The sequence below is a fragment of the Haemorhous mexicanus genome, chromosome 10, assembly GCF_027477595.1.
Source record: "Haemorhous mexicanus isolate bHaeMex1 chromosome 10, bHaeMex1.pri, whole genome shotgun sequence".
Lineage (NCBI taxonomy): Eukaryota > Metazoa > Chordata > Aves > Passeriformes > Fringillidae > Haemorhous > Haemorhous mexicanus.
Window position 1 is genome coordinate 2365868 of NC_082350.1, and position 23964 is coordinate 2389831.

The 23964-nt window shown below is 41.5% G+C and overlaps 1 protein-coding gene across 1 annotated transcript in view; it reads left to right on the forward strand.

Annotated features, from left to right (window-relative positions):
• CAB39 (calcium binding protein 39) overlaps nucleotides 1-16862 on the forward strand; it is a 43040-nt gene extending 26178 nt beyond the window's left edge. The window contains exons 3-9 of the mRNA XM_059854934.1: nucleotides 3395-3559; nucleotides 7293-7411; nucleotides 9338-9506; nucleotides 10180-10239; nucleotides 12421-12486; nucleotides 13319-13462; nucleotides 14259-16862. Of these exons, the coding sequence (XP_059710917.1) occupies nucleotides 3395-3559; nucleotides 7293-7411; nucleotides 9338-9506; nucleotides 10180-10239; nucleotides 12421-12486; nucleotides 13319-13462; nucleotides 14259-14447 (912 nt within the window). The 3' untranslated portion in view covers nucleotides 14448-16862. The remainder of the gene's footprint in view (nucleotides 1-3394; nucleotides 3560-7292; nucleotides 7412-9337; nucleotides 9507-10179; nucleotides 10240-12420; nucleotides 12487-13318; nucleotides 13463-14258) is intronic.
• The last annotated feature ends 7102 nt before the right edge of the window (nucleotides 16863-23964 follow it).

The window sequence follows — 23964 nt, forward strand, 5'->3', positions numbered from 1 at the left end:
TTTGCACTGCTTACCATTTAAAGAAATACTAAATTTTAGGGTAGTTCACTGATCTGTCCAGAGACTGCAATCAACCACAGCTATAAAGACATGCAGCTATTCTGGTGTAACAGTAATTAATATGTGCGACTTCATGGTGTCTGCTTTTATTTTTAAATAGTGTCTCCCTGTCCCTCATAAACATAGAGAAGTAAGTACTTTCATTATTTTCCTTGCTTTCCATTTCAGTTTTATAGTGTGGCTTATCCTCAGATGGTACCTCAGGAGGCCATCAGGATGCTCGAGGCAGAGCCACCTCAGTCCTGCCAGGCTGAGCAGGCTGATGGCCAGCCATGCTCCCAACAGCTCCATGGAATGAACACTGCACCCCTCTCCAGGCGACCTGTGCCAGTGTCTGACCACCACACATCAAAGCACCTGCCTTGCATCCCTCCAGCTTCTCTTCTGGGAATCTTCTGCAAACTGAGGCTTTCTGGAAGTATTATATCAGTAACCAATCTATCATAGTCTATCAACTGTAGCACTGCACTTCCATAAAATATAACATCCTTATAGTTCTTCTACTCTAAAATTCAACCTCAAAAGTACTAGGCATAAACTCTGACAAATTTCTAAAATCTCCTTACTCTTGTACATTCCATGAACTCTCAGACATACTCCAAATACAAGATGTGCAGACCTATTTTTGCAATTTCAGATGCAGAATGGAATTTAGATAGTTACACTGAAAAATATAATGCTAGGTTAAATATTGCTGTGAAGAGCCAAGTAAAAAACCACTAATAACAAATAAAATCAAGAAAGATGAGAGATAGGAAGACACTATTTAAAAATAAAAGCAGACACCATGAAGTCGCACATATTAATTACTGTTACACCAGAATAGCTGCATGTCTTTATAGCTGTGGCTGATTGCAGTCTCTGGACAGATCAGTGAACTACCCTAAAATGTAGTATTTCCTTAAATGGTAAGCAGTGCAAACCCCAAATACTCTACCTAGAGTTGTACAGCCGGATTATTTGGGGTTTGTGAACAGCAGAAAAAGATAAAGACCACACGGCCAGTCCTGAAATATTTCCAGAGAGCTTGGCAGTCTCCAGGCCCATGGAACCTCAGGGCCTGGGGGTTCTCTCCACATGGATAATGCAGTTACAGAAACTGCACTATTAATGAAAACATCCATCAGAAAGATAAACCAGATATAACTCTGAACCTGTACTGGGTGAATAATTTTAGTAGTCTAAAGCAGTATCTTCCAGCCTAAGCTGTGCTGCTTCTTAGGGATGTGGTGTAGTGGCAGCCTTGAGCTGAAGGGTCTTTCCCAACCTCAGTGACTCAGTGGTTTTGTGTCTCTAATGGTGCTTCCCACTAAAGCTTTGTGCCATGCCAAGTTCCAGTAGAGCACATGCAGGTGGTCTTGGCAGCTGTGAGGAGCACTGAAGTCCTCCTGTCTCTTACTGAGGTTCCCAAACTGAATGTTCATGCTGGGCTAGAAGGCATTTTGGTTTTATAAACCCTCAGTGTTTGGAGACACTGCATTATTTTCTGCCTGGTTTGCAAGCATTTCCATTGCTGGTGTCTGTCTTGGGCTAGTGGTGAGGGAGAGCCCTCAAGTGCAGTTATTCAAGTTTGGGGAGGCTTGTCCTCTTCCCTGGGGTTTTGGTAGGACAAATTCTCCACTCACTTTCTTGATGACAGGCATGCCCTCGATACTGCCATGGTTTCAGCTGAAATAGGCAGTTCCTTGAGCTGCCTTTCTTCCTCTTTCATCTTGCTTTCTACATTAGTGTGCAGGGACACTTTGCTTCCTCTTCCCTTGGTAGCCATCCATCAAAGATATCTCTTCATATCTCCATGTCTGACAGTGTTCCTGTTCTTCTACAAAAGAGCTGTTTCCTCTGAATTTCAGAGAACAATTGTGTGGTGTAATTCTGCTCCAGCATGGGGAGCTGGTGTTCCCATTTCACCTCTTCAGGAGCTGGTGTGAAACAAAGTGGTCTTACTGAGCACCTGCTTCTTGCTGTCTTACCAACAGTGCACAGAAAATCCCTTGGGATTTCGATTGAGGAGGAGACAACTGGGACTAGGAACTCAAGTGGCAGGGAGTGGAAAGTTGTGGAGGAGCTAAAAATGATACAGAGCCTCCTTAAAGGTCATGGAATCCTTGCTTGCATACCTAGCAAAGCTGGAATGGCTTTAGCTCGAATAGTGCATGGTCATGCTGATCCTAAGCCTCTCTGGCTAAAAAGCACAAATGAGAAATCTTTTTACACACCCTTTATAAGACTGGCAATATCCAGGAAGTGGTAATTTTTTCACTTTATTAATTTTCTGTGAGCTATCAGTCATGAATACTTTACATTAAAGTGTATGCATACTTTGTTGGCAGGTTCATCTAATTACTAAAAATCAGTGCACTTACAAACCATTCAGACTTTTTAGGCATGTGAAGAACCATTATAATTAAACCAGCTATTTATGATGATCATTTTCAGCATTTTGCCCCCAAGCTCAGTAAACATATATATTGAAAGGAGTAGTTCTTTTTTTGGTCCAATACAACTATGATTTAAGATTCAGAAGTGGGTGTTTAGAAGTATTCTAGTTGATTTATATTTTTTTTTTTAGTTTTACTTGTGAGATAACTGTGTTTCCACTGCTAAATGCTGCTCCAGCTCATCCTGGCAGCTTAGGAATTCCTCACAAGTGACAAGTCAGACCTGTCTGGCTTCTGTAAAGTGGGCTTCAAGCAAGGAAGGGTTTTAGACCTTTAATTGTGTCCTTTTGAGTGTATCTCTTTCTGGGTCTGTTGGCCAGGTTGTTCTTGTGTGCTGAGATAACCTGAAAGTTAAAAGTTGGCTCTCCTTGAGGTTTTGTTTGTTGGAAAGACTTCACCCACAGTAACTGGAATGGGATCCTAGTATTTGGCAAAACCTGATGTGTGCAAAATCTACAGGAGGAATCTGTTTGGTGTCTGTGAGCAGTTCCCTAGGCACAGGCATGAGGCTCCATGTCATGTTTTCCAGTCTGATCCTACACAACTGTTTGACAGAATGGAAATTTTGTCAGTTCCTTTCATCCTATTGCTGTTCTTTAGGGGATTTTTGAATGGGAAGTTAAAAGGCAGTAAAAAGGAAGAGATTTTTACCTTTGGTAACTGAATTGTGTATGTCTTGCCTCTGCTTTGTATTGTTTGGGTTTTTTTTTCCAAATACCAGTCTCATAACAGTCTTATTTGCAGAAAGAATATCTATTGTTTTTTTACCAGATTGTCATTTCCTGATTATTCCTCCCCCCCAGTGGAAGTTTGCAGATGTTAAGAATAAAGGAGTGTGCAGTCAGAAAGACAAATGGCTTTGTTCTCTAACTGTATTGTTTTCCCATTTTCTTTAGGCGACAGAGGAGGTCTCAAAAAACCTTGTTGCCATGAAAGAAATCTTGTATGGCACAAATGAAAAGGAACCCCAAACAGAAGCTGTGGCACAGCTTGCTCAGGAGCTATACAACAGTGGTCTTCTTAGTACCCTAGTAGCTGACTTGCAGCTCATTGATTTTGAGGTAAGAAAGGAAGTTTGACATTTCTTACATTCTGTATGTTAAAATAAATACATCTGAACTCCTGCCACTTCAATGGCTAAGATGTTTCAGTCTTCAGCTTTTATTTTGTGGTTATGACACATCCATTAGAAAGAAGATGCATGGAAGATTGAGCAACTATGGAATATGAAATCTGTGAATTTAGACATATAAGCAACACAGATTTGAAGCAGATAAACCTCTAATCTGGTGGTACAGTTCTGTTAAAATGATGGAATAATTCTGAATTGTTGTGTACACAGAAGGTTTAATCTCTTAGTAGTAACTCTAGTGAACACAAACCTTAATACTGCAAGATGTGTCTCTATGTTCATCTTGCTGCTTCAAATTACTAGGAAAAGTATTAGAATTATTGTAACATTTATAAGAAGCTTAAATACATAATTTAAAGCTGTTAGTTTTATTAATAGTCCATTATTTCTCTCTCTTTTTAGAAACAAGTGATGCAACCTTTTTTGTTTCCTTGTCATTTTTTCTGTTTTTTAATAAAAACAAACCCAAGTTTTTAGTGATCAATTCAAAATAGCAATACTTACTTATATTTAAAGGTATCTCTCCACAAGCCTCTGTGGCATTTGTCACCACATCACATGGAATAATTTAGCACCATGGAGAAAAGCCCTGTTTAGGTATGAGATGTTGCAGTACAACTGGATTTTTCTCTTTTCCCTGAGGTCTCACAAGAGGCGTGTGGTTGTCTAGGAAGGGAGCCAAATCCATGTATCTCACTCCACAGCCTCAACCATAAAGATCATCCCACTTAAGATTGCTTAAAAAGGGGATTGTTCATAAACAAGTTGCTCACAATACAAACAGAACAGTTTAAAGTCCTATTGTAATTTGACATTCCAAAAACAATGGCTTTCTTCCCTGTTCTTTCTTCTCTCCCCTCCACCCCACCCATAACTCCCTCTGATTTGTGTTTAATTGTGATACAGTGGTATTTTTCCCCTACCCACACAAGTGTTTATACCATACATAAAACATTCAGGTTGTTAAATAAGCAAGGAAACCTGGGAAAGCTGAGAGGGAATGCTGGACTGCGATGGCCATTAATTGCTGAAGAAAGGAAATCATGAAACATCATCTGGATTCTGCTGACCTCTAGATTGGTATCAGCCTGCTGTTGACTCAGGCCAGTTATTAGCAAAGGAAACCTTCATTATCTCCTGCTAATGAAGAATGAGAACCATTTGCACAGGCTTGCTCTCATTAAGGAGAACTGTGCTTTTCATTAAGGGGACATGGAAGGATTGTGAATTGTTTCCTGCCTGTGGCTCTTCTGCTGCTTTGTTTCAGGAGGATGTGATGGTTCCCCTGGGAGGGAGAAGGAGTCATTCATGCTTTCTAGGCTGGACCATGTCTGCTTTTTATGGCTGGTAGCTGGCAGACTGTCCAGCTGTTGTTGGTACCTAGAATTAATGTCAACACACCTGTGCTCCAGATGTGCTCCAGCTTCCCAGATGTTACAAAGCCAGCCAGATGTTGCCTTTGATATCCCAAATGTCTGTGTGGGTTTACTGCATTTGAAGCAGTTTTTCCATTACTGATGGAAATACATACTTGATTTTCCGGTGGTTTTTAAACTTGAAGAGTGGGTCTGGAATTTTTTCTTTCTGGTTTCCCACCACAGCTGCACGTTATTCAGTGACAAACTGAAGTCTTTTTCCCTTTCAGTCTCACTTCTGAAGAAGGTTTCCTTGTAGAACAGGAATAGACAGCTTATTAATAGACAGGAACTATTTATTGTGACTCTTTAACTGTCTCAAATGTGCTTGAATCTGAAATGCTGTGGTGGAAGCAACCCATAGAAAAGTAAGAAGTAAAAGCTAGGAAAAAAGCAAACTGGATGTTTTAATGAAGAGAAATGTAATTGTCCAGCTCTTGCCTTGTGCTCAGGCCTGTTTAAAAGTGCTGCCCTTCCCTGGAAGCTTGCTTTCCAATAAAGCAGTCAACACAGCCATCTCCTTATCAGTCCTAACACTTACCAGTTATCTCCTTGCTGGTTTGCACTGGTAGAGATGGTATCCCTGGTGCAGCTGGGTTTCTTTTTCTGTTGTTTTGGGATTTTTCAAATGAAGAATTAAACCCCCCCCCCCCCCCCCCCCCCCAAACAAAACTGCCTTTTGCCTAGGGAAGCTGAATCCTTCTGCTGAGAAGACAATACAAGCACAGTGTCCCTCTCACCTCTGGGGCCTCGTTGGGCCATGAGGTCACTTGGCAAGGCACAAGAAAGTGACAGAACCTGGCTGTGGGGTTGCAGTGTGCCACGGGCAGCTCAGGGATGGCTGAGAAGGAAATGCTGTTCTTGCTGGGGACTGCGAGCAGCGCAGCTCTGCTGAATGGGAGTTGATGATTATATTATGTGGAGTTTGAGTAAAGCAATTCCTGCAAACACTGCTCTACTCATGTCAGAACAAAGAGTTTTGGTGTTGCTTTGGGCTGGCTTTCAATGGAATTGTAATTGAGAAAACAAGGGTTTACAAACAATCTCTTATATCCTGAAAACAACACTCCAGCAAAACTGTTCGTGGTAATTCACAAACATGCCATTTGTAAAACTCCAGTCCTCCTACCTTTTCATAAACATTTCATTTTTTCTCATGCAGTCTTTTTTACACTGATTAGAAAACAGAAAGAATTTTAAATAATTGATGATGTTTTTAAAATTCTTGCTGCATTTTACTCAAAAGCTTCCTGGTGTTACTCAGGAGATTTACAGCACAGCTAGAGCTTCTCAAGAAACATTATATACATCTAGGTTTGATGTAGAACATTCAGGGAACCTGTAGGTGGAGTTGCTTAACAGGCCTTTATTTGCAGGTCCAAGCTTAGAAAAAGCTGGCCTGGTCTTTTTCTGGAATAGATCTGAAAACACATAATCCTGGAGGTGTCTTTGTGCAGTCCAGAATGGACAGTTAATTGCAGAAATCTGGCTTTTAAATGGTACATTTGAATGACAGTGGAAGCTGTTTATGTTTATAATCACCTTTTTGTTAGATGTCTACCAGTTTGTCATCCTACAGAAGAAATAAACAGGAGATGTGTATTTATTCAACAAAGAACATTTCCGGTTCCTTTTACACTGTCTGGTGCTGTGCTTGTGAATTCTTTTGTGTATAATTTGTGCTGAATTCCAACATCCTGGTCTTACTTATACTGCTGTTGTGCATTGAAAAATGTGAGACGTGCATTTTAGGTCAGTGAATGATTTCTGTGTATATTATTCATTCATTTATTTATTCCACTTTCATAAGTTGCAGTTCTAAGTTGGATGTTAACACTGCAGTTGGAAATGCTCTGCACACTCTTAATGTGGGTCCCTAGACAAGGGGAGAGGATAATGGAATGTTGAAGAAATACACTTCCAGGCAAGAGCACAGTTAAAAACTGTTATGATGTTAGCAAAATCAAACATCAAATAAGCCCAGGAGATTGATGCTCCATAGAAATACCTGATGAAACATCAGCTGGCTTTACTTCTGAATGTAAATTCCCCATGATCTGCCTGCAACGTGCTGTCATGCTTTGAGTGCTTTGGCATATTTGAAATGGGCAAAAAGAAAGAGAATCTGATCAAGATCAGAGTTTGGAGGCTGCCCCAGTACAGCTGCACAAGGTGATGATAATGTTTCATTGTTAACTTGCCTGTGGACTTCCATATTTTGTGTTTAACTGCTGATGTTTTTGACAGGGCAAGAAAGATGTTGCGCAAATTTTCAACAACATTCTCAGAAGACAAATTGGTACAAGAACTCCCACAGTTGAATACATCTGCACTCAACAGAATATCTTATTCATGCTATTAAAAGGGTATGTGCACTGTGAAGCATAAATGTGCTTTTAAATGAAGTAAGGGCTTTCTAAATGCCTGGAGAAGCAGTGAGTTCTGACAATTTTGCATTTCTTTGCAATATGCTTAATTTTATTTTCTTTTTCCTTCGTTTTGGGGTCTGTAATCCCCCTAAGTAAAGGAAAACTTAAGAAATAGAACCCCAACCATCTGCTTTTGCATGAAAAAGAAATGAAAATTGAGAACTGTTAGTGCTGTGAAATACTCTTACTGGGCTAGTAAGATATTTTCCTTTCAGTATGCTATTTGAGCCTCTTTAAACTATTCTCTTGTGAACTTACTCATCAACAGTTGAAGGCTGTTCTTTTTCCTTTTAACCACAGTAATTTCCAGTTTGCTGGCCTGTCTTAGACTTCTTATTCATAGTGATTTATATTGCTGTATTGACACAAACACACCACCACAAACCTGACCAAAAAAGAATTACTTGTGGCATATTGTGTCAGACAACTGTTTCTCTCTTCTTGTAATATTTGGAGTGCTGGATATTGGAGGGTCCTGCCATACTGAACACATGTAGAGCTGCAGCTCCCAGACATGAAAGCAGAAAATAATTGCTTGCATTTCTAGTAACATTAATTAAGGAAGTTCTGAAAATTGCAATTCCACTGTGTTATTTTGGGACAGATAAGCTCATCAAGCATTAATAAACAATTTAAAAAACACAGCTATTTATAAATCTGGCTGCAGCTTCTGGGTAAGCTTGCTGTAGTTGAGGGGTACTTATTCCCCTTACTGGGATAACTCCAGGGTGTATGAAAGGGCCACTCATCTCAGTGGGATATTCCTGTTGACAGCATTACTTGCCTGTAATGTCATTTAAAGGTCAGAGGGACAAAAAAAATATTAGTTGTGGCATAATGCAAAAGAAATTATTGATTCAGTGCGTCTTCATAATAATTTTCAAAAGAAGGCAAAGATACTTGAGGTGCAGAGAGAAAACTGCTTTTTCAGCATGTTCTCATTGTAAGTGGTTGAATGGGGCTGCAACACATTGGTGCTCACTTTCAGTCTGTGTTGTCACACTTCAGAGTGCTTCATCCTCACAGGGGTTTTTGAAACTCATATTGATGAGTCAGGATGTTTGAAATGGGCATTTAGCAACTTACATGTTACATCTGATATCCAACTGAGACAAGTTTATGTGAATTTAAACTGTGGCATGAATTGCAGAAAGTTCAGTAGATTTCAAATCTCCATGACAGGTTGAATGGAGAGTACCACAGGATTTAATGAAAATTATTTCAGGATTTTTTTTTGGTAGGGTAATAGAGTTAAGGCTTAGTATGCACAGTGATACTTCTCTCCTGAAACTGGGGAGGATTTCAGTTAGCTCCTACTGGTTTAGGAGGCAGCATTCTGGAGGTGTGAGGCAGGAATGCATGTGAGAGGCTGTGACTGCTCCAGAAGCTGGAGCCCATGATGTGCAGAGCAGCCAGTGATGCTGAAAAATGGTTTAATGGAGGAGAGATCTGAATGTATGTCCAGTATTGTTAACTTAACTCCTCCTGCTCATATGGGAGGTTTTCTGTCAATTGCTGTCATGTTTAAGGGAGCAGCTTTCAAGGCAAATCATTTACTGCTTTTCCAGATGTCTGCAATCCCACCAGTATGGAACAAGAGAGCAAAGAAAGTAGTTTTATTTAGTCTTGTTTCCCCATTTGTGAAAATCCTTTTAATTGGCTGTAATTGTAACTGGCAGCTATTTTAGCAGAATTTAGCAGAAATATTTAAAAATGGAGTTTAATGCAGAAGTGAGTACCTCTGATTTTAATGGGTTTGTTACTTGATGGTACTGAAGGCTGTAATAAGCAGTGTGGTGCTGCAGTGCTAACTTGTGAAAGTGCAAAAACTCATCAAGAATCTCTGTTGGCTTTTGTGAATAGGTACGAATCTCCAGAAATTGCTCTAAATTGTGGGATAATGCTCAGAGAATGCATCAGGCACGAGCCACTAGCTAAAATCATCTTGTGGTCAGAGCAGTTCTACGACTTCTTCCGGTACGTGGAGATGTCCACGTTCGACATCGCATCCGATGCGTTCGCCACCTTCAAGGTAATCCCTCAGACCTTGGGACTGCTGCTTCTCTGCCCTGGGCACCCACTGCTGTGGGGCTGCTCTTGGCAAACAAAGCCTTGGCAGAGGGCAAGAACATAGGTGTGATGGGGATGGGTGAGCTGGACACTGTTCTTCCTGATTGCTCGGAATACAGTACAGTACATTTGCTCCCCAGAATCCTGTTCTGGAGAGTAAACTGTAATCCTGCATTACCTGAATGCAGGTGTGCTCCAATGCCAGGGGCTTTAAATCTGTGTCTTCAGCTCCTCCTGAGGATATCTGGTGCTGTTGCTTTGTCTGGGGAAATTTTATGTGGCCCAATTTTTGTATCCCTAAACCAGTCAGTTATGGGTACAGTAAGCATAATATTAATCAATATTAAATGGTGGGTCTTAACCTTGGTTGTGTGTAGTTGTGTGCAGAATCTAGTCTTGATCCATAAATAGCACTCTTCACAGGCTGTTTCTCTGTGAATTAAAGTAACTCATCACAGATCTTTCCTAAGGGATGCCAAGGTCCTGAGCAGTGTCCAGGTAATTGCATTCATGTCCTAAACCAGCGTGTTTCATGAAATAGCAGAATTTTGGATTGAATGTCTTACATGTGTGAGAATGTCTTTGTACTGTTTAAATATTTTTAGTGACAGTACTGGGTTTGTGCTTTCTTACAGGATTTGCTTACAAGACACAAGTTGTTAAGTGCAGAATTTTTGGAACAACATTACGATAGGGTGAGCAGACACCTTTTCATATTTAGAGCTCTCTGGTGCTGTGTATCTTATTTGAAGAAATCAATCTTATTCCTTGTTTAGCTCTGGATTTGGGAATTTCCACACAATATTAAATCAGCTGAACTTGGGGTTCAGTTCCCCCACCCCCCAAAGCCAAAACAAATGATGTTAGAGAGTTTCATTTATCCTGGCATTTTCAGCTACATGACTTCCATCCTTTTGCCTTTCAACAGATTATTCAGAATAAGTTCCACAAAGATATTTAAGTGTTTAAATCTTACCCTGGTTAAAACTCCCAGACTTCACAAGCAATTTAAAAAAAAAAAAACCCAACAAACAAACTTGGAATCACATTGAGTTTTAAAGGTTTGTCTCCAGCCATGTTCACTAAAACACAAATATCTCCTCTGAGTGACTCAGCTTTTTAAACAGGAGACAAAAATTATTATTCCCTTTTTGACTACTTGCTTTAGCCCTGAAGTATCTACTGAATTATGCTTTAAGCACTGTTTGGGAACCAATAAGAGGCTCTTAGAAATTAGATGTGCAGAGTTGATACTTAGCTCACCTCTTCATCTACTTTGAAGCAAAGTTCTGCTTGCTGTGTAATCATATATTTTAAGAGATTTTGATCAATGTTTTTCTAAAAAAAGTCACAGTGAAACTGTATTTAACAATGTAACAGCCATGGAACTTGGACTACTCATGGATAGTTAAACTTGACAATATTAAAAAAACCCTAAAGAGTGAGCAAGGTAAATGTTTATTTTAGTCCTGCCTGACTCGGTGATGTCCTCACATTTTGACACACTGAATTGCAACTCCAGTTGGTCACTTGGGCATTTGTAAAAAACCCTGCACAATTTGAAAAATCAGTTTTCTCTGGTGAGTGCAAGACATCCGTCTGACACTGCCCGTGGTCCTGTGGGAGGCAGCCTGGCTTCTCCTGCAGAGGGAGCCCGTGCCCTGCTTTCCAGGGTGTCCTGGGGATTGGGAGCTCAGCGAGTTCTCAGGGAACCCCGACCAGGGGAGAGGATGATGCAGCTGACTCCACTGATAGCAGAAGGCTAATTAATTACTGTATTATACTGTATTATTCAGTATTCTATTACACTATGTTACATTACATCTGAACTGAATCTGCCAAGTGTGGTGGTGTTTGAGGGTCCCCAGGATGAGGGAAGAGATGAGAATCTTGACTCCATGTTCTGTATTATTTTATGATATTATATTAAAAGACAATGATATACTAAAACTATACTAAAGAAAGAGAAGAAAGACATCAGAAGGCTAGAAAAGAAAGAATAATAAAAACTTGTGACTGCTCAGAGCCTTGACACAGCTGGACCATGATTTGTCATCAAGTGAAAACAATCCACATGAGAGCAACCAAAGATGCACCTGCCACATTCCACAGCAGCAGATAATTATTGTTTGCATTTCGTTTCTGAGGCCTCTCAGCTTCTCAGGAGAAAAATCCTGGCAAAGGGATTTTTCAGAAAATATGTCAGTGACAGCCAAGCACTCAACCCTGCACACAGCCTGCCCAGAATCTCATGTCTGTTACCCAACAGTCCTGGCACACACACCTGGCCCTGACAGGCCAAAGAAACAAAACACCATCCCTGTGGGTAAACAATCTCCAAATTGCATTCTGCTTTGGCACAAACACAGGCACAGCAAATGAGGTAAGAATATTCTTGGGAAGAATTGTGCCTTGCTTTTCTCTGTGAAGAGAAATGTGGGGTACAGGAGCTGTCCCCTCAAACATGCCCTGGTCCAGCCCCCTCCACGGGCACCCCCAGCAGATTGCTCACAGCTCCATCCAGCCTGGCCTGGGACACCTCAGGGATGAGGGATGGGGCAGCCAGAGCTGCTCTGCATAGCCTGTTTCTGTAAGAAATAATGAGGCAACTCCTTCCACTGCCCTGTGATCTGAACATTAAAGTCTCTTGAAAGAACAAATACATATTTTTTAAAGCATATTCTAAGTTTAACTTTGTATCTGCTTTAAAAGCCTAAGCAGTGACAGTGTAGTGACTTACAGGAACCCACTGAGATTTCAGATTCTGTTTAGTTTTGTTAGGGATTTGCATCTTCTCCACTTTGTTGCAATAATTTGGAAGAAGATGCCTATGACACTTGAAAAAGTCCTAACCCTTCTCTTTATTCTGTGTTTAGTTCTTCAGTGAATATGAGAAGTTACTTCATTCAGAAAATTACGTGACAAAGAGACAGTCACTTAAGGTAAGGCAGTTTTATTTTTGTCTGAAATGCAAAGAGATTCCCTTTGTTTTCAAGGTGAGTTAACTTTATTTGAAATGGCTTCTGTAACAGCCTTGAACAGTATTTATGTTAATTCTTCAGACATTTTAATTCTTGGGATCAGCTAATTTTTTTTAGTCCAGTTCTTACATATCTTAGTGTCCAGCACAGAACAAAGTAATTTCTCTTCCTATGAAAAAATGTCTCATCAAATTTCTTTATTTTTGTTGATTTTTCTCCTTCAACAAGTCTGGTTACATTTAAATAACTTAACAGAGATTCACATGATGTGGCTTAAGCAACACTGATCTTACATTCAAGTAGGTAAGAAACAGTGAACATAAATGTAAAGCAGAGCTTGCAGCAAAGGTGATCCTTGTGGGCAAAATCCTTTTAAACCCTTTAGGTAGTAAAAGAACAGTCAGTATTTCATTTGATATACTAACCTGTTTTATTGGGTTTTGGGGTTTTTTTAAAGGTATTCTTTCAATGCTGAATAGCTTCTGTATAAGGGGAAAAAATAATGAAGTCATGGGGGAAAAAATGAAAGACTTCTCTTTCCAATTCATAACAAGGGGGAACAAGTGTGATTTTTCACTTTCTGAGGAAAAGGAGAAACTGTGTTGTTGAAATAAGGGGAAAATGCACCTGCACATGGAAATCTAGGACACTTAGTTGTGTGGCTACTTTATCTCCTGTCCTCTGGTCCTGCATTCACAGAGCACCACACCACTTCAGGGGTCTGAAAACATTTATATACATGGTGATTCTTCTGTTAGTAATTCTTTCATTTTTCATTCTTTTCTGCCTTCAGCTTCTCGGTGAATTGTTACTGGACAGACACAACTTCACAATTATGACAAAGTACATCAGTAAACCTGAAAATCTCAAACTAATGATGAACCTTCTACGAGACAAGAGTCGTAACATTCAGTTTGAGGCCTTCCATGTGTTCAAGGTATGTTACCAAACCCCACTGTGAAACAGAAGGAATCTGACCAGAAGCTGTTTCATTGAGTAAACTGCTCAGCTGAGCCTAAATGGAGCTGACCTTAATGTCTGCTAAGTGATTAAATAAAGGGAGCACTGATGTTTGCTTGATTATGATCCATCTTTACAAATTGATATCTTGGACATCTTTTGAAAACCATTTAGAAACTACTTAGGGACTTCCATGTGGTTGTCAGAGTAGCATCTCAGAAACTTTTGGGATTGAATGCATTAAGATGAGGAGGAATGCATGATTCCATACAAAATCATGGAGTTCAAAAGTGGTTTTATCACACTGCATGATCTCTGAAAGAGAGCAATATTTCACTCACCTGAATTGTAATTTGAACATTATGACAGATGGCTTCTGACTTTGCAGCAGACAGGCAGCCAAGAGTTATAACTGGAGGTCTAAAACTTTGCAGTGAAGTGTGAGATTCCCATCAGATGCTGCACATGATATGAAACCATGCATTTGCCATAGAATTTACCCATAAAGTGTCTGCATTGGTTTCTGCAGAGGCTGTTGAGGCTGGTCACCTCCCACAGACTAGAGTTACTTTGGTACTGATGTTCAGCTTATGCCCTGATTTTAAAAAAAAATGGTAATTTTATTTAAAAACTTGCAGTTTTTTTGGTGGCATACTGGAATAATTAAAGCATAGTTTTAATTTATCATCATCAGTATTTTGTTAGATAATTTACTTTTTAACTTAACCTTTTGTTTCTCGCTGTTGTGCTCAATGTCTTTTACTTTCTTGCAGGTGTTTGTAGCCAATCCTAACAAGACACAGCCTATATTAGACATCCTTCTAAAGAACCAGACCAAACTTATTGAGTTCCTCAGCAAGTTTCAGAATGACAGGACCGAGGATGAACAATTTAATGATGAGAAGACCTATTTAGTTAAACAGATCAGGGATTTGAAGAGACCAGCACAGCAAGAAGCTTAAACTCCAATAAACCTTTAAAATATTAAACCCAAATTCAGCATTTGCTGTTAGATATTCAGCATCAGGCACTCTTATCGATTCATGAGGAACATTACTGCTAATCTGCTGTTCAGTGAACGGTTTTTGTTTTTCTCTTTTCATTTTTAGTCCAAGTTGAGAAACATAGCTGCTGCTTTCTTGCACAATGTGGACTTTCTTGATATTTGTGTCATTTCAGAATTCAAAGACACTGCTTGTTTTAGGAGTCCTGAAAAGAAAGATTCTAGGTTCGTGAAAGCAAACATATAGATACTAGTTTGGTCTAGGAGAGAAGGTATTCATGTAGTTAAGTAACAGGTTGCATGCTTGCAAATCTGAATAAATCTGTATGTTTGCACTTACCTTGTTTGAGATAATGAGCACAACGTGACCTGTGCATACCTGGCACCATAGTATAAGATTATATGCCTTGATTAAAAAAAAAAAAAAAAAGTGCAGTGCTTTATTTGTAATCAAAGGGGAAATGTATCTAAGATGTGAGCTTATTGGGATAAACAGTTGTCTTGCAAATAAACTGATATTGAAACTTAGCAACTTTTAAAAGAGTGAAATCTCAAGGTTCATAAGGAAAATGTATATATGCCTTTCACTGCTTTATAGAATTTTTTTTTTGACATGATTTGATTTTTCTGAGACTTGACTTGTAAACTTGGAAATACGTTCTAAGGGTTTTTGTTAATTTTACTTTAAAGGTTTTTCAGACAGTAGACCTAGCAGTGACATTTTGCATTTCATTTCAACATGCTTGCTGGTTTCTTTTGTATATAACTCCTAGGCTGCTCATTTCTTTAAAATATGATTTAATTTGTACAGCAGAGGAATGTTATTGTATTAGTCTGTAACTATTACCTAATATTGAGTTCTGCAAAATGAATGCTCATATGTAATTGAATACTTCAGATCACATGGAAATGCTGATTTAACAATCTTAAGTACTGCAGCATTTAAAAGGAAACAAACACCCAAACCCAAACAAATTCTTTGTATTCACATGTCTAATGGGGTGCCATCAGTTAGGGTAGGCTGAAACAGAGAACTGGAACCCTTTCTGCTCCCTTCTCACCAGATAATATTGGCCTTATTTAATGACACTAGCATTGTGCTCACCAGCTCTGCAAATGGCAAGGATTATGCTAAGTTCATATTGATTCCTCTGACTTCTGGGAGCCTGCAGTGCGTCGTTTCTGACAGTAAATAACTCTGTACAGTAGTTGTGTGAGTGATTTCATTCCCTCCGGCCTCAAGAAGCAGTTCCAAGGTGTCCTAGGATAACAAAATGATTAATTTTTGTTGATTTCGTTCTTCATTGCTGCAAACTATCAGTATTTATAAAAACAGAAAATCCAACTGATTTTGCACCATGTTTTTGTTACTGTGACCATACAAAAGGAATCTACTAAATATAGCTAAATGATGTTATTAAAATTGTATCTATCTGTCATATAGTAACGCTGAGATCACAACCAAGCAAAAACTCATGGATTGGGGCCTGGAAGTTCCAATTCTGCATGACTGAATGATTGTGAATGCTACAGAAAATGTTTCTTGCTTCCTGTCCTCTTCCCATTTGAAATAGTTCCCAATCAGTGACGTTTGAGCTGATTTGAAAGCCTTCACAAGGAAAATCCCAGAGCTGCAGAAAATTGAGTGTTCTCACTCGCTTGGTTAAAACTGCTCTTAACATTAAAGTTGGTCTTTTGAAGGTTCTTAACGGGTCCTTTGCAAACAGAATCCCTTTGCTTACAGGAAGGAAAATAGCTGACTCTTCCCAGAGATGCCAGGCAGAGCTGGCATGGGGTGGTGTTGTAGCTCAGTACTAACTGTCAGTTATATTTTGGTTTATCATAGCTGAGTGGAGGAAACATTCTTTGCCAAGTTACTCACCATAACATGTAAGCCTTCCTCTTTAGAAAGATGTAGATGTGCTAAAGATTTCTATGTGTAAAGAAGTGAAAACATTTGGACTGGGATAGAGGTTTCTCTATATTAGGCCTTGGAATCAATGGCTATGGTGACTTTTTTAATATGTGGAAACATTTGAATGTTGGCTTTCGAAAAGAAGTTGTATTTAAATTAAAGCTCCTTCGATGTGCTGTTCCTATTAAAAAACTTGTTCTGGAAGTGGTTTCTTATCTGCTTGAAGGCTTAAGGGTATTACTAAAACATATTTAAATGCAAGCTTTCTTTTGTTTTGTTTTTGTTTTTTTTTTTGTTGTTGTTTCTTTTTTTTTTTTTTCTTTTTTTAATAATAAGAGATGTATACAATTGTAATTCTATTTCCATGGTAGCATTTCATTTCTCCTGAGGAAAATGTTTCATACCCAAAAAATCTGGCTGGCCCCATAATTTAAATTAAAATAAAATTTTGAAGAAAAATGTGTGTTCTTTATTACTGAAGAGGATCAGTTTCTTGTGTATGTGTATCAGGTTTCCCTTATTGCCTTAGAGTGGCTCAGCTTTTTTCCTTTCAAATACAAAATCATTTTTAAGGCATGAGAAACTCTGGCTCGCACATTTTTAAAGAATTAAGTCAAAGTGCTATATAAAAGATGCAAACAACTCTAATTCATTGTTGGTAGCCTCCCTTGCCTTGTTGTGTGATTATTGCTGATTCTTTTTCTTTTTGGCAAGGGCAAAGAGGAGATGCTATTTCCTGTGTCCTGCCTGGAGGCAGGAGCTGATAAGGTTGGTTGATAAATTTTTGGCCCTTCACTTCTCTCTGATTTTCAGGAGCTGAGTCTGTAATTGGCCACTGGGGTCTCCTGGCTGCCTCTGGAGCTGCTGTCACAGGTAATGCAGTGTGGCAAACATCAGGAGAGCATTGTGTTTCCAATAGCTTTCAGGAGCTTTTGGTGCAGGTTCTGCAGGTGCTTTTGTTCAGCAGCATTCCTGAACAAGAAGTTGCTCCTCAGGAACAAAATTACTTTGCAGACAGAAATATTTGGTCTTTGGTAGCCCCCACTAGAGACCACACCTGTTTGAGCTGCTGTAGAAAATGTTGGCATTTCTCTTCCTCACGGCCAGGAAGATCCCAGATTGCAGGGGGAAGGGGTAATTAGGACAGGAAGTCAGACAAATGGCAAATTTTAATTGAGTGGGCAAGTCAGGCACTTGAGGTGTTTGAAGCGGCCCTGGTGGGAGGAAGCACGTGAAATGCAAGGTGGTGTTGCCCTGACTGGTTAAAATCTGCTTTCCCCACAGAGCTGATGAGCAGGACCTGCCCTCTGAGCTGGCACCTCCAGGAGCCCGAGCAGGAGCTGTCCTTGGAGCTGTGGGATCACCCTGGGACAAAGCTGCTGTCAGTGAGTCTCCCTCTGTTCATGGCCTGCCTGGTCATTCCCTGCAGGCAACTTCAGCTTTCCTTCTGTTTCTTCCCTTTTCCCCCCCTTTGTTTTAGACTTTGGCTGGCTGCTGTGTTGAATTATTTCCCTGTCTGTGCTGCTTTTCTCCCCATGGCTGTTCACTGGTGCCATCTTTTTGGGTGCAGTGCCTTTATTTTCTGTCACCTTTGTGGTTATTTCTCTGATACATCTGTATTCCTTTCCCCAAAGGTTTTGGTCTTTGCCAGGCAGTTTTAAATGCTGTTTTGTTTTAGCTTTCCAGCACATTGCAATTCAAGGTGATGGTTAATATCATAATGAGGGAAACATTACCCTGTTCTTTTACATGTTACCTCTTTAAATCAGTGCCTAGTTTAATCTGAGCTCACTGAACCTGTGAAGAGTTGTTTCTGGCATATGCCATCTATATCTACAAGTGTACCAGGGCAGATCCAGTTCAAATCCCATGTGACTAGAGGCAGGCCAAAACATCCCAGAAATCACAACCTGGAAAAAAGCTGAAAGGAGGGAGCAGTGGTATGCATCAATATATTGTATTCTTTGAAGGAAATTGGCTGTGTCAGGAGAGAAGAATGATGGAGAGGGACGCTACCTGCAAGAGCATGGAGTGACAGGACAAAGGGGAAAGCTTTAAACTGAAAGAGGGCAGCTTTGCATTAGATGGTAGGAAGAAATTTTTTACTGTAAGGGTGGTGAGACAGTGGTGCAGGTTGCCCAGAGAAGTTGTGGCTGCCCCATCCTGGTTGGAGCCCTGAGCAACCTGGGCTGATGGAAGGAGTCCCTGCCCATGTCGGGGGCTGGAGTGAGATGACCTTTAAAGTCACTTCCAACCCAGACCATTCTGTGTTCTGCTTCCTGTTTTGAAATATCTGTTGATACACCTCTCTTTAAAAATGCCACCACAAAACCCCAAGTTATATAGCCAGCTTAGATTTTCGGTGAGTGTATTGTATCCACAGCAAAAAATAAAGGAAGCTCTATTTTAGAGGGCTCCTGTTGGAGACTCTGATTTGCACAAGTAAGGATATTTTGTTTCCCTGCTCAGAAATGCCCTGGCCCGAACTGACACCCTCATTTTCCATAAAGGGACCCTTAAGGCTGAAGGTTTTCCATTGCAGGGGAGTTTTGCAGCTGTGCTGTGGTGGGCTGTGTAGTTCCAGTGTGCAGGATTATGTGCACCAAAGGAGGGTGTCCCATGGCTGGAGGTGACAGCACCTGGGTGACACTGGCCTTAGGTGTTCCTAATGCTGGCAGCACTGCAGAATTTACCAGGAGGGCATGTTTGGAATGAGGGAACATAAACAGTGTGCAGTAATAGAAAGATACAATTTAGATATGTTTTAGTGGGATATGTTTAGAAAAAACCAAGAGCAATGACTGCAGTTGTCTGTTCTCCTTGACTAAAATGAAACCATCAGGAGGTGTTTTTCCACTTCTTCCCTAGCAAATTCCTTGTGCTGAGCTGCCATGGAGGATCCCATTAAGAGTTCTTCATTCTTCCTCTCGTGGCAGCCTTTGGGAATGTGCCTCACATTCCACCAAGGAGAAACTCAGAGTAATAAAAATGTGAGTATTGCTTTACAAGGTTCTGCAATTCAAAGATGTTGAACTGAATTTAATATGCTTAGTGTTATTCAGAGACTTGAAGGAAGGATTAGGTTTGATTTTTATTTGAGCATAGAACAAGAATAAAAGCTGTATAGGTTTCTTAGATCTGTTTTAAGAATGTTGTAAATTGCAACATTAATAAATAAGCCTTTGTAACTATAATTCAGGGCATCTAAATAAGGCCTGCAGTGTGGAACAGTTTAAACCACTGAGATCTGAGCCAAGCTCTTGGCCTCAGGTCTTTAACAGCATCTCCAGATTGTATGGAATTATAAAGAAAAGCGACAGTTTGAGAAATCAGACTGTAATTCAGGTTTCTGGGCATCCAGACAGATTGAGAAATACAGTCTGGAGAGAGTAAAAGGTGCAAAGATTCACCTGGCTGTGAAACTTCAGATTGCAGCTGCTGAATTTCCTCACCTTCCATCTCTGGAATTACAGAGTGCTGGGTTGTGCCAGTAATATCCAAATTATGTGGAAACAGCAGTAAAGGATTTACAATAATACTCCTTTTCTAAAACATACTTTTCCCTAGCAATTGTGTCTTGAGTTGGGAGAGCAGTCCCACAAACCCAGAGTGTGGGCAGAGCAGGGTTCTCCTGGTTCTGCAGGGGGGAAATCCTTGGGGCTGAAGTTGGTGGTGCTGCACATGCTGCAGGTGTGAGGAGCCCTTGCAACACACAGAGCTGCAGGTGAGGGCTGGATCCTGGCTGTAAGTCATACCAGAGGGATGTTCTAGAAGGACAAAAAGCACAGACAGCAAACATAGCTGGGATAATTACACACCTATGGAAAAGTGTAAGATGAGTTCACTGGAGCTTGTCAATAGCTTGAAAATATCTACTATGTAATTTAAAAAGAGATTTTTGTTGCAATCCTAGGTTTGAGACCATCAGAATGCAATATGTGGAATATGCTGCACATTATACAGGCAGGCTTGGAATTTTGGCTTCAGTTTATCTAATATAAAAAACAGGTACTTGACAAGAACCAAAGTGTGAAAAAGCTGTGATGGGCAGGTGCTGAAAGTGTTCTTGATTCTTGGTGTTATTTGGGAAGCAGGAACCCAGCTTGTGCATTTCTGATGCCAGTCTTTGGCTTGTGTGTTCACCAAGTTTGGGTGAAACTTGCAGGTGGAAGGGGTGAGACATGGTGACAAAAATGAAAATGTTAAAATATTTCACAAGTCATTCCTTACTGCTGCTTTGCAATTTTAAAAGGTTTTCCATTTATGTGTTTGATACAAGAGAAACCTGAAAGCTAACATTGAGATAATTTAAATTTTTGTGCAGAAAAAAGAGAGCATTAAGTTATGAGTTCTTTCTTTTATCTAAATGTTTCTTCTGAGCAATGCTTTTTCTGTCAACCTTGACTGGTGTAAATTAAATTTCCCTTGACTGTGCATGGCAGGTTGGTAATTAGCAGCACGTGACTGCAGTGCACACTTGGTGTCACGTTTTTGGGGTGCTCTGGTCTAAGGTTCATGTGGGAAAATTCAGGTAGACTAAACTCATGGCTACAGTGAGTTATTGTCAATTTTAGACAGCCCAGTTTCAAAAAGAAAGTTATTTTCCTAATAAAGGTGTGCAGAACCTAGGAGTTGCTAATGATTGCATTAATCAGTGCAATGCCTGATGGTTTTTCACAATGAGCAGCAGACTCTAGTCTAGTTTTGGAAAACACCTGTCAGGCAGATGGGAGCCCAGGCTGCTGTGTGGATCTGGCTCATGCCCAGCAGCTCTGGAGGCACTGCCAGCTCCCAGCAGGAGAAGGTTGAGCTCCAGCTGCCCCAAGCTGTGCAGGCTGCTGGCTGACCTGATGGCTCTTGCCTCATGCCACAGATCAGCTCAAAACCTGCAGGACAAAGAGCCTGGAGCAGGACTGGGCACTGAAGCACAGGTTGAGGAAAGGAGCAGTTCTGCAGCAGAGCTTTGTGTTACCTGTCCTTGGCTCAGGGGTGTGCTCAGCCTCATGAACTGTTTCTGCTCTGGGGTGTAAAATCGTTTAAATCTTCTTTAGCTCTTTTGGTGCTCCCACTCCTTGCTTCTCAACTTCCAAGTCCATAAAGGATATTTTCTGCACTTCTGTTTTCTGTTAGTTAATCTCTCTCTTACTGAGTCTGATTCCACACTTAGAAAATCCCAATCCTTTTGGCAAATCACATCTTTCACTCTTGCTGTCATGGTTTGAGCCTGGCACAATGCCAGTGCTTCCATGAGAAAACCTCTTTTCCTGGTATCTGCTGTGAGATGTGATCAGAGACAGAGCAGAGCAGGCTCCAACTTAAGATTGAAAGAAAAAAACTTTATTAACCTAAAACTACAAAGAAAAACACACAGAACACAGGATGAAAACCTTCCAAATTTCCTCCTCCTCCCCCCACCAAATTTCCTAATTCTGTTACCACCCTTTGGATAATCAATTCTCAGTTCTTTGAGAAGAGAGGAGTCCCTCTTGCACCACAGACTTCACCCAGGAAACAGTCAAAACTTCTCGTGTTTCTGTGTCACGTGTGGCACCGCCCGGAGAACATTTTGCCATCGTGACCTCTTCCTTCCATGTCCAGTGCTCTCACCACTGCACATGGACCAGAGCTGCTTCTAGGGTTTTTCCCTTTAAGGATGCTTTGTCCAGTTCCAAAAAAGAGCACAGTCCCTCTCCTTTTGGGACACCTGTCCCCCCCATGTTTCACCCCCTGGGGCTGAGGGGTCTCTCGAACAGAGATCATCTTCCTCTTCTTCTTCTTCGGAGATGAAGGGCACCACCACCATTCTCCTCCACCCTTCGTCTCTGTTCACACACCTTCGCATCACCGCACTCTCCTGGCTCTGAGCCCTTGCCTCCCCCCAGAATGCAGTCTCTGTGTCACAGGAACTCAAGGGTTCTGTCCATAGCTATCCAAGAAAAGTCCAGCCAAAAGCCACTCCATCATCTCCTCCCACCTAGAATTCTTCTCAACTTCTCTCAATCTCACCAACTCCAGGAGGAATCAGCATTTGCAAGGTTTCCATCGTCCCAAGAAGGGTTAAAAGTCCCAGGCTCTGCCGGTTTGGTTCATGAACTCCCATGGCTGGCTGCCCTGCTGGGCACCCCCCCCTTCTCCTTCACTCCAGCCACGCTATCACAAGCACAGGCTGCTCTCTCTCTCTCCCTCCGGGGGGGAATGGGGGATGGCTGCCCGAAGCCCTGGCAGTGCAATGCTCCTCCACCCTTCGGCCCAAGCCTGGCCTACCTCCCTCCGGCCACATGGCTCCCCTCCCCCCTGCTCAGCTCGGAGCTGGACAGGGGAGAGGTCTCCTTTGGTCCAGGGCCGGAACTCCAAAGGAACTTCCAGTGGGAGTTCACAGCTTTTAACCCCCTGTGTTCTCAGAGGCGTATCCATGCCCTCAGTGGACAAACCAGGTGCCAATATTGAAATCTGGACACCGATTGGCGTGACCACACCATCTCAAAAAAACCATTTCCTCTCAAACCACGACACTTGCCCTTCCCTTCTTTCTGCCAGTTGTCCTTTCAGCTCATTTTTCAAGGGGCTCTTTGTATTTTTGAGGAACTGTTCTGTAATTGCCTGTAAGAAGTGCAGTCATTTGCCTGATAATTTTTATTCTGGGATTACAGAGTTTATCATCCAGTATCATTGCTGCAGGTAAGATGATCTCCTGTGGGAAATCCTACTTGTATACTATAGAAAATAGAGTGAGAGTAGATCCCAGGTGCTGCACATGTCTGGCACAGGGGGATGTGGGGAGGGATAGGAGCAGCAGTGGCACAGTTTGACCAAGTGACCCTTGCTTTGAGAGGTTTGGTGTGTGGTTAGTGCTCTCCACGCCCCCCCAGAGCTGTGTGGGGCACTCAGTACCTGCAGCTGATTAGAGATTGATAGAGCAGCCAGTGCTTTAGGAACCTCTGCTTTCTGCCCTGGGTTTCTGGGGGCAGGGATGGGCTCTGTCAGTGAGATTTGCAACCTGTCCTGTCCCTTCAGGGCTGTGGCTGGGTGGCTGGGACAGTCTCCCCTGATGTCAGGCCAGCTGGCAGGGTCAGACAGTGCCAGTGTCACCCTGTGACAGAGATCACATCACTGACACTCTTCTCTCAGCCCATTTGTTCTAACCCTTTCTGCTGCAGCTGTTGGATGCCCCGTGCTGCCCCCAGCAGTGACAGTGTCAGAGTGGCCTCTGCCCCTGTGGCCCTGCAGTTCCCATGCAGCTCCAGTGCATCAGCCAGACCCTGCAGTGCTGTGTGCCTGACTGATCAGCACTCCCAGGGGGAGAAAAGGCAAATCCAGCAGTGTTTGAGTTGGTACAGCAGAGAAGGAGCTCCAAGAGATCCCCAAACAGGGCCTTCACAAGGGCTGTTCCAGGACTGACCTGCACCTCCCCTGGAGAGCACTGGGGTGACAGCTGTGTCACGGTTACCTGCTGCTTGATAGGAGCTGCTTTTGTGCCAGCATGTGCACACCTCTCAGCCTTTTCCTCTGGCACAGCTCAGAGCTGTGTGAAGGCTGCTGGAAAGAAGTGCTGCCCAAAAGC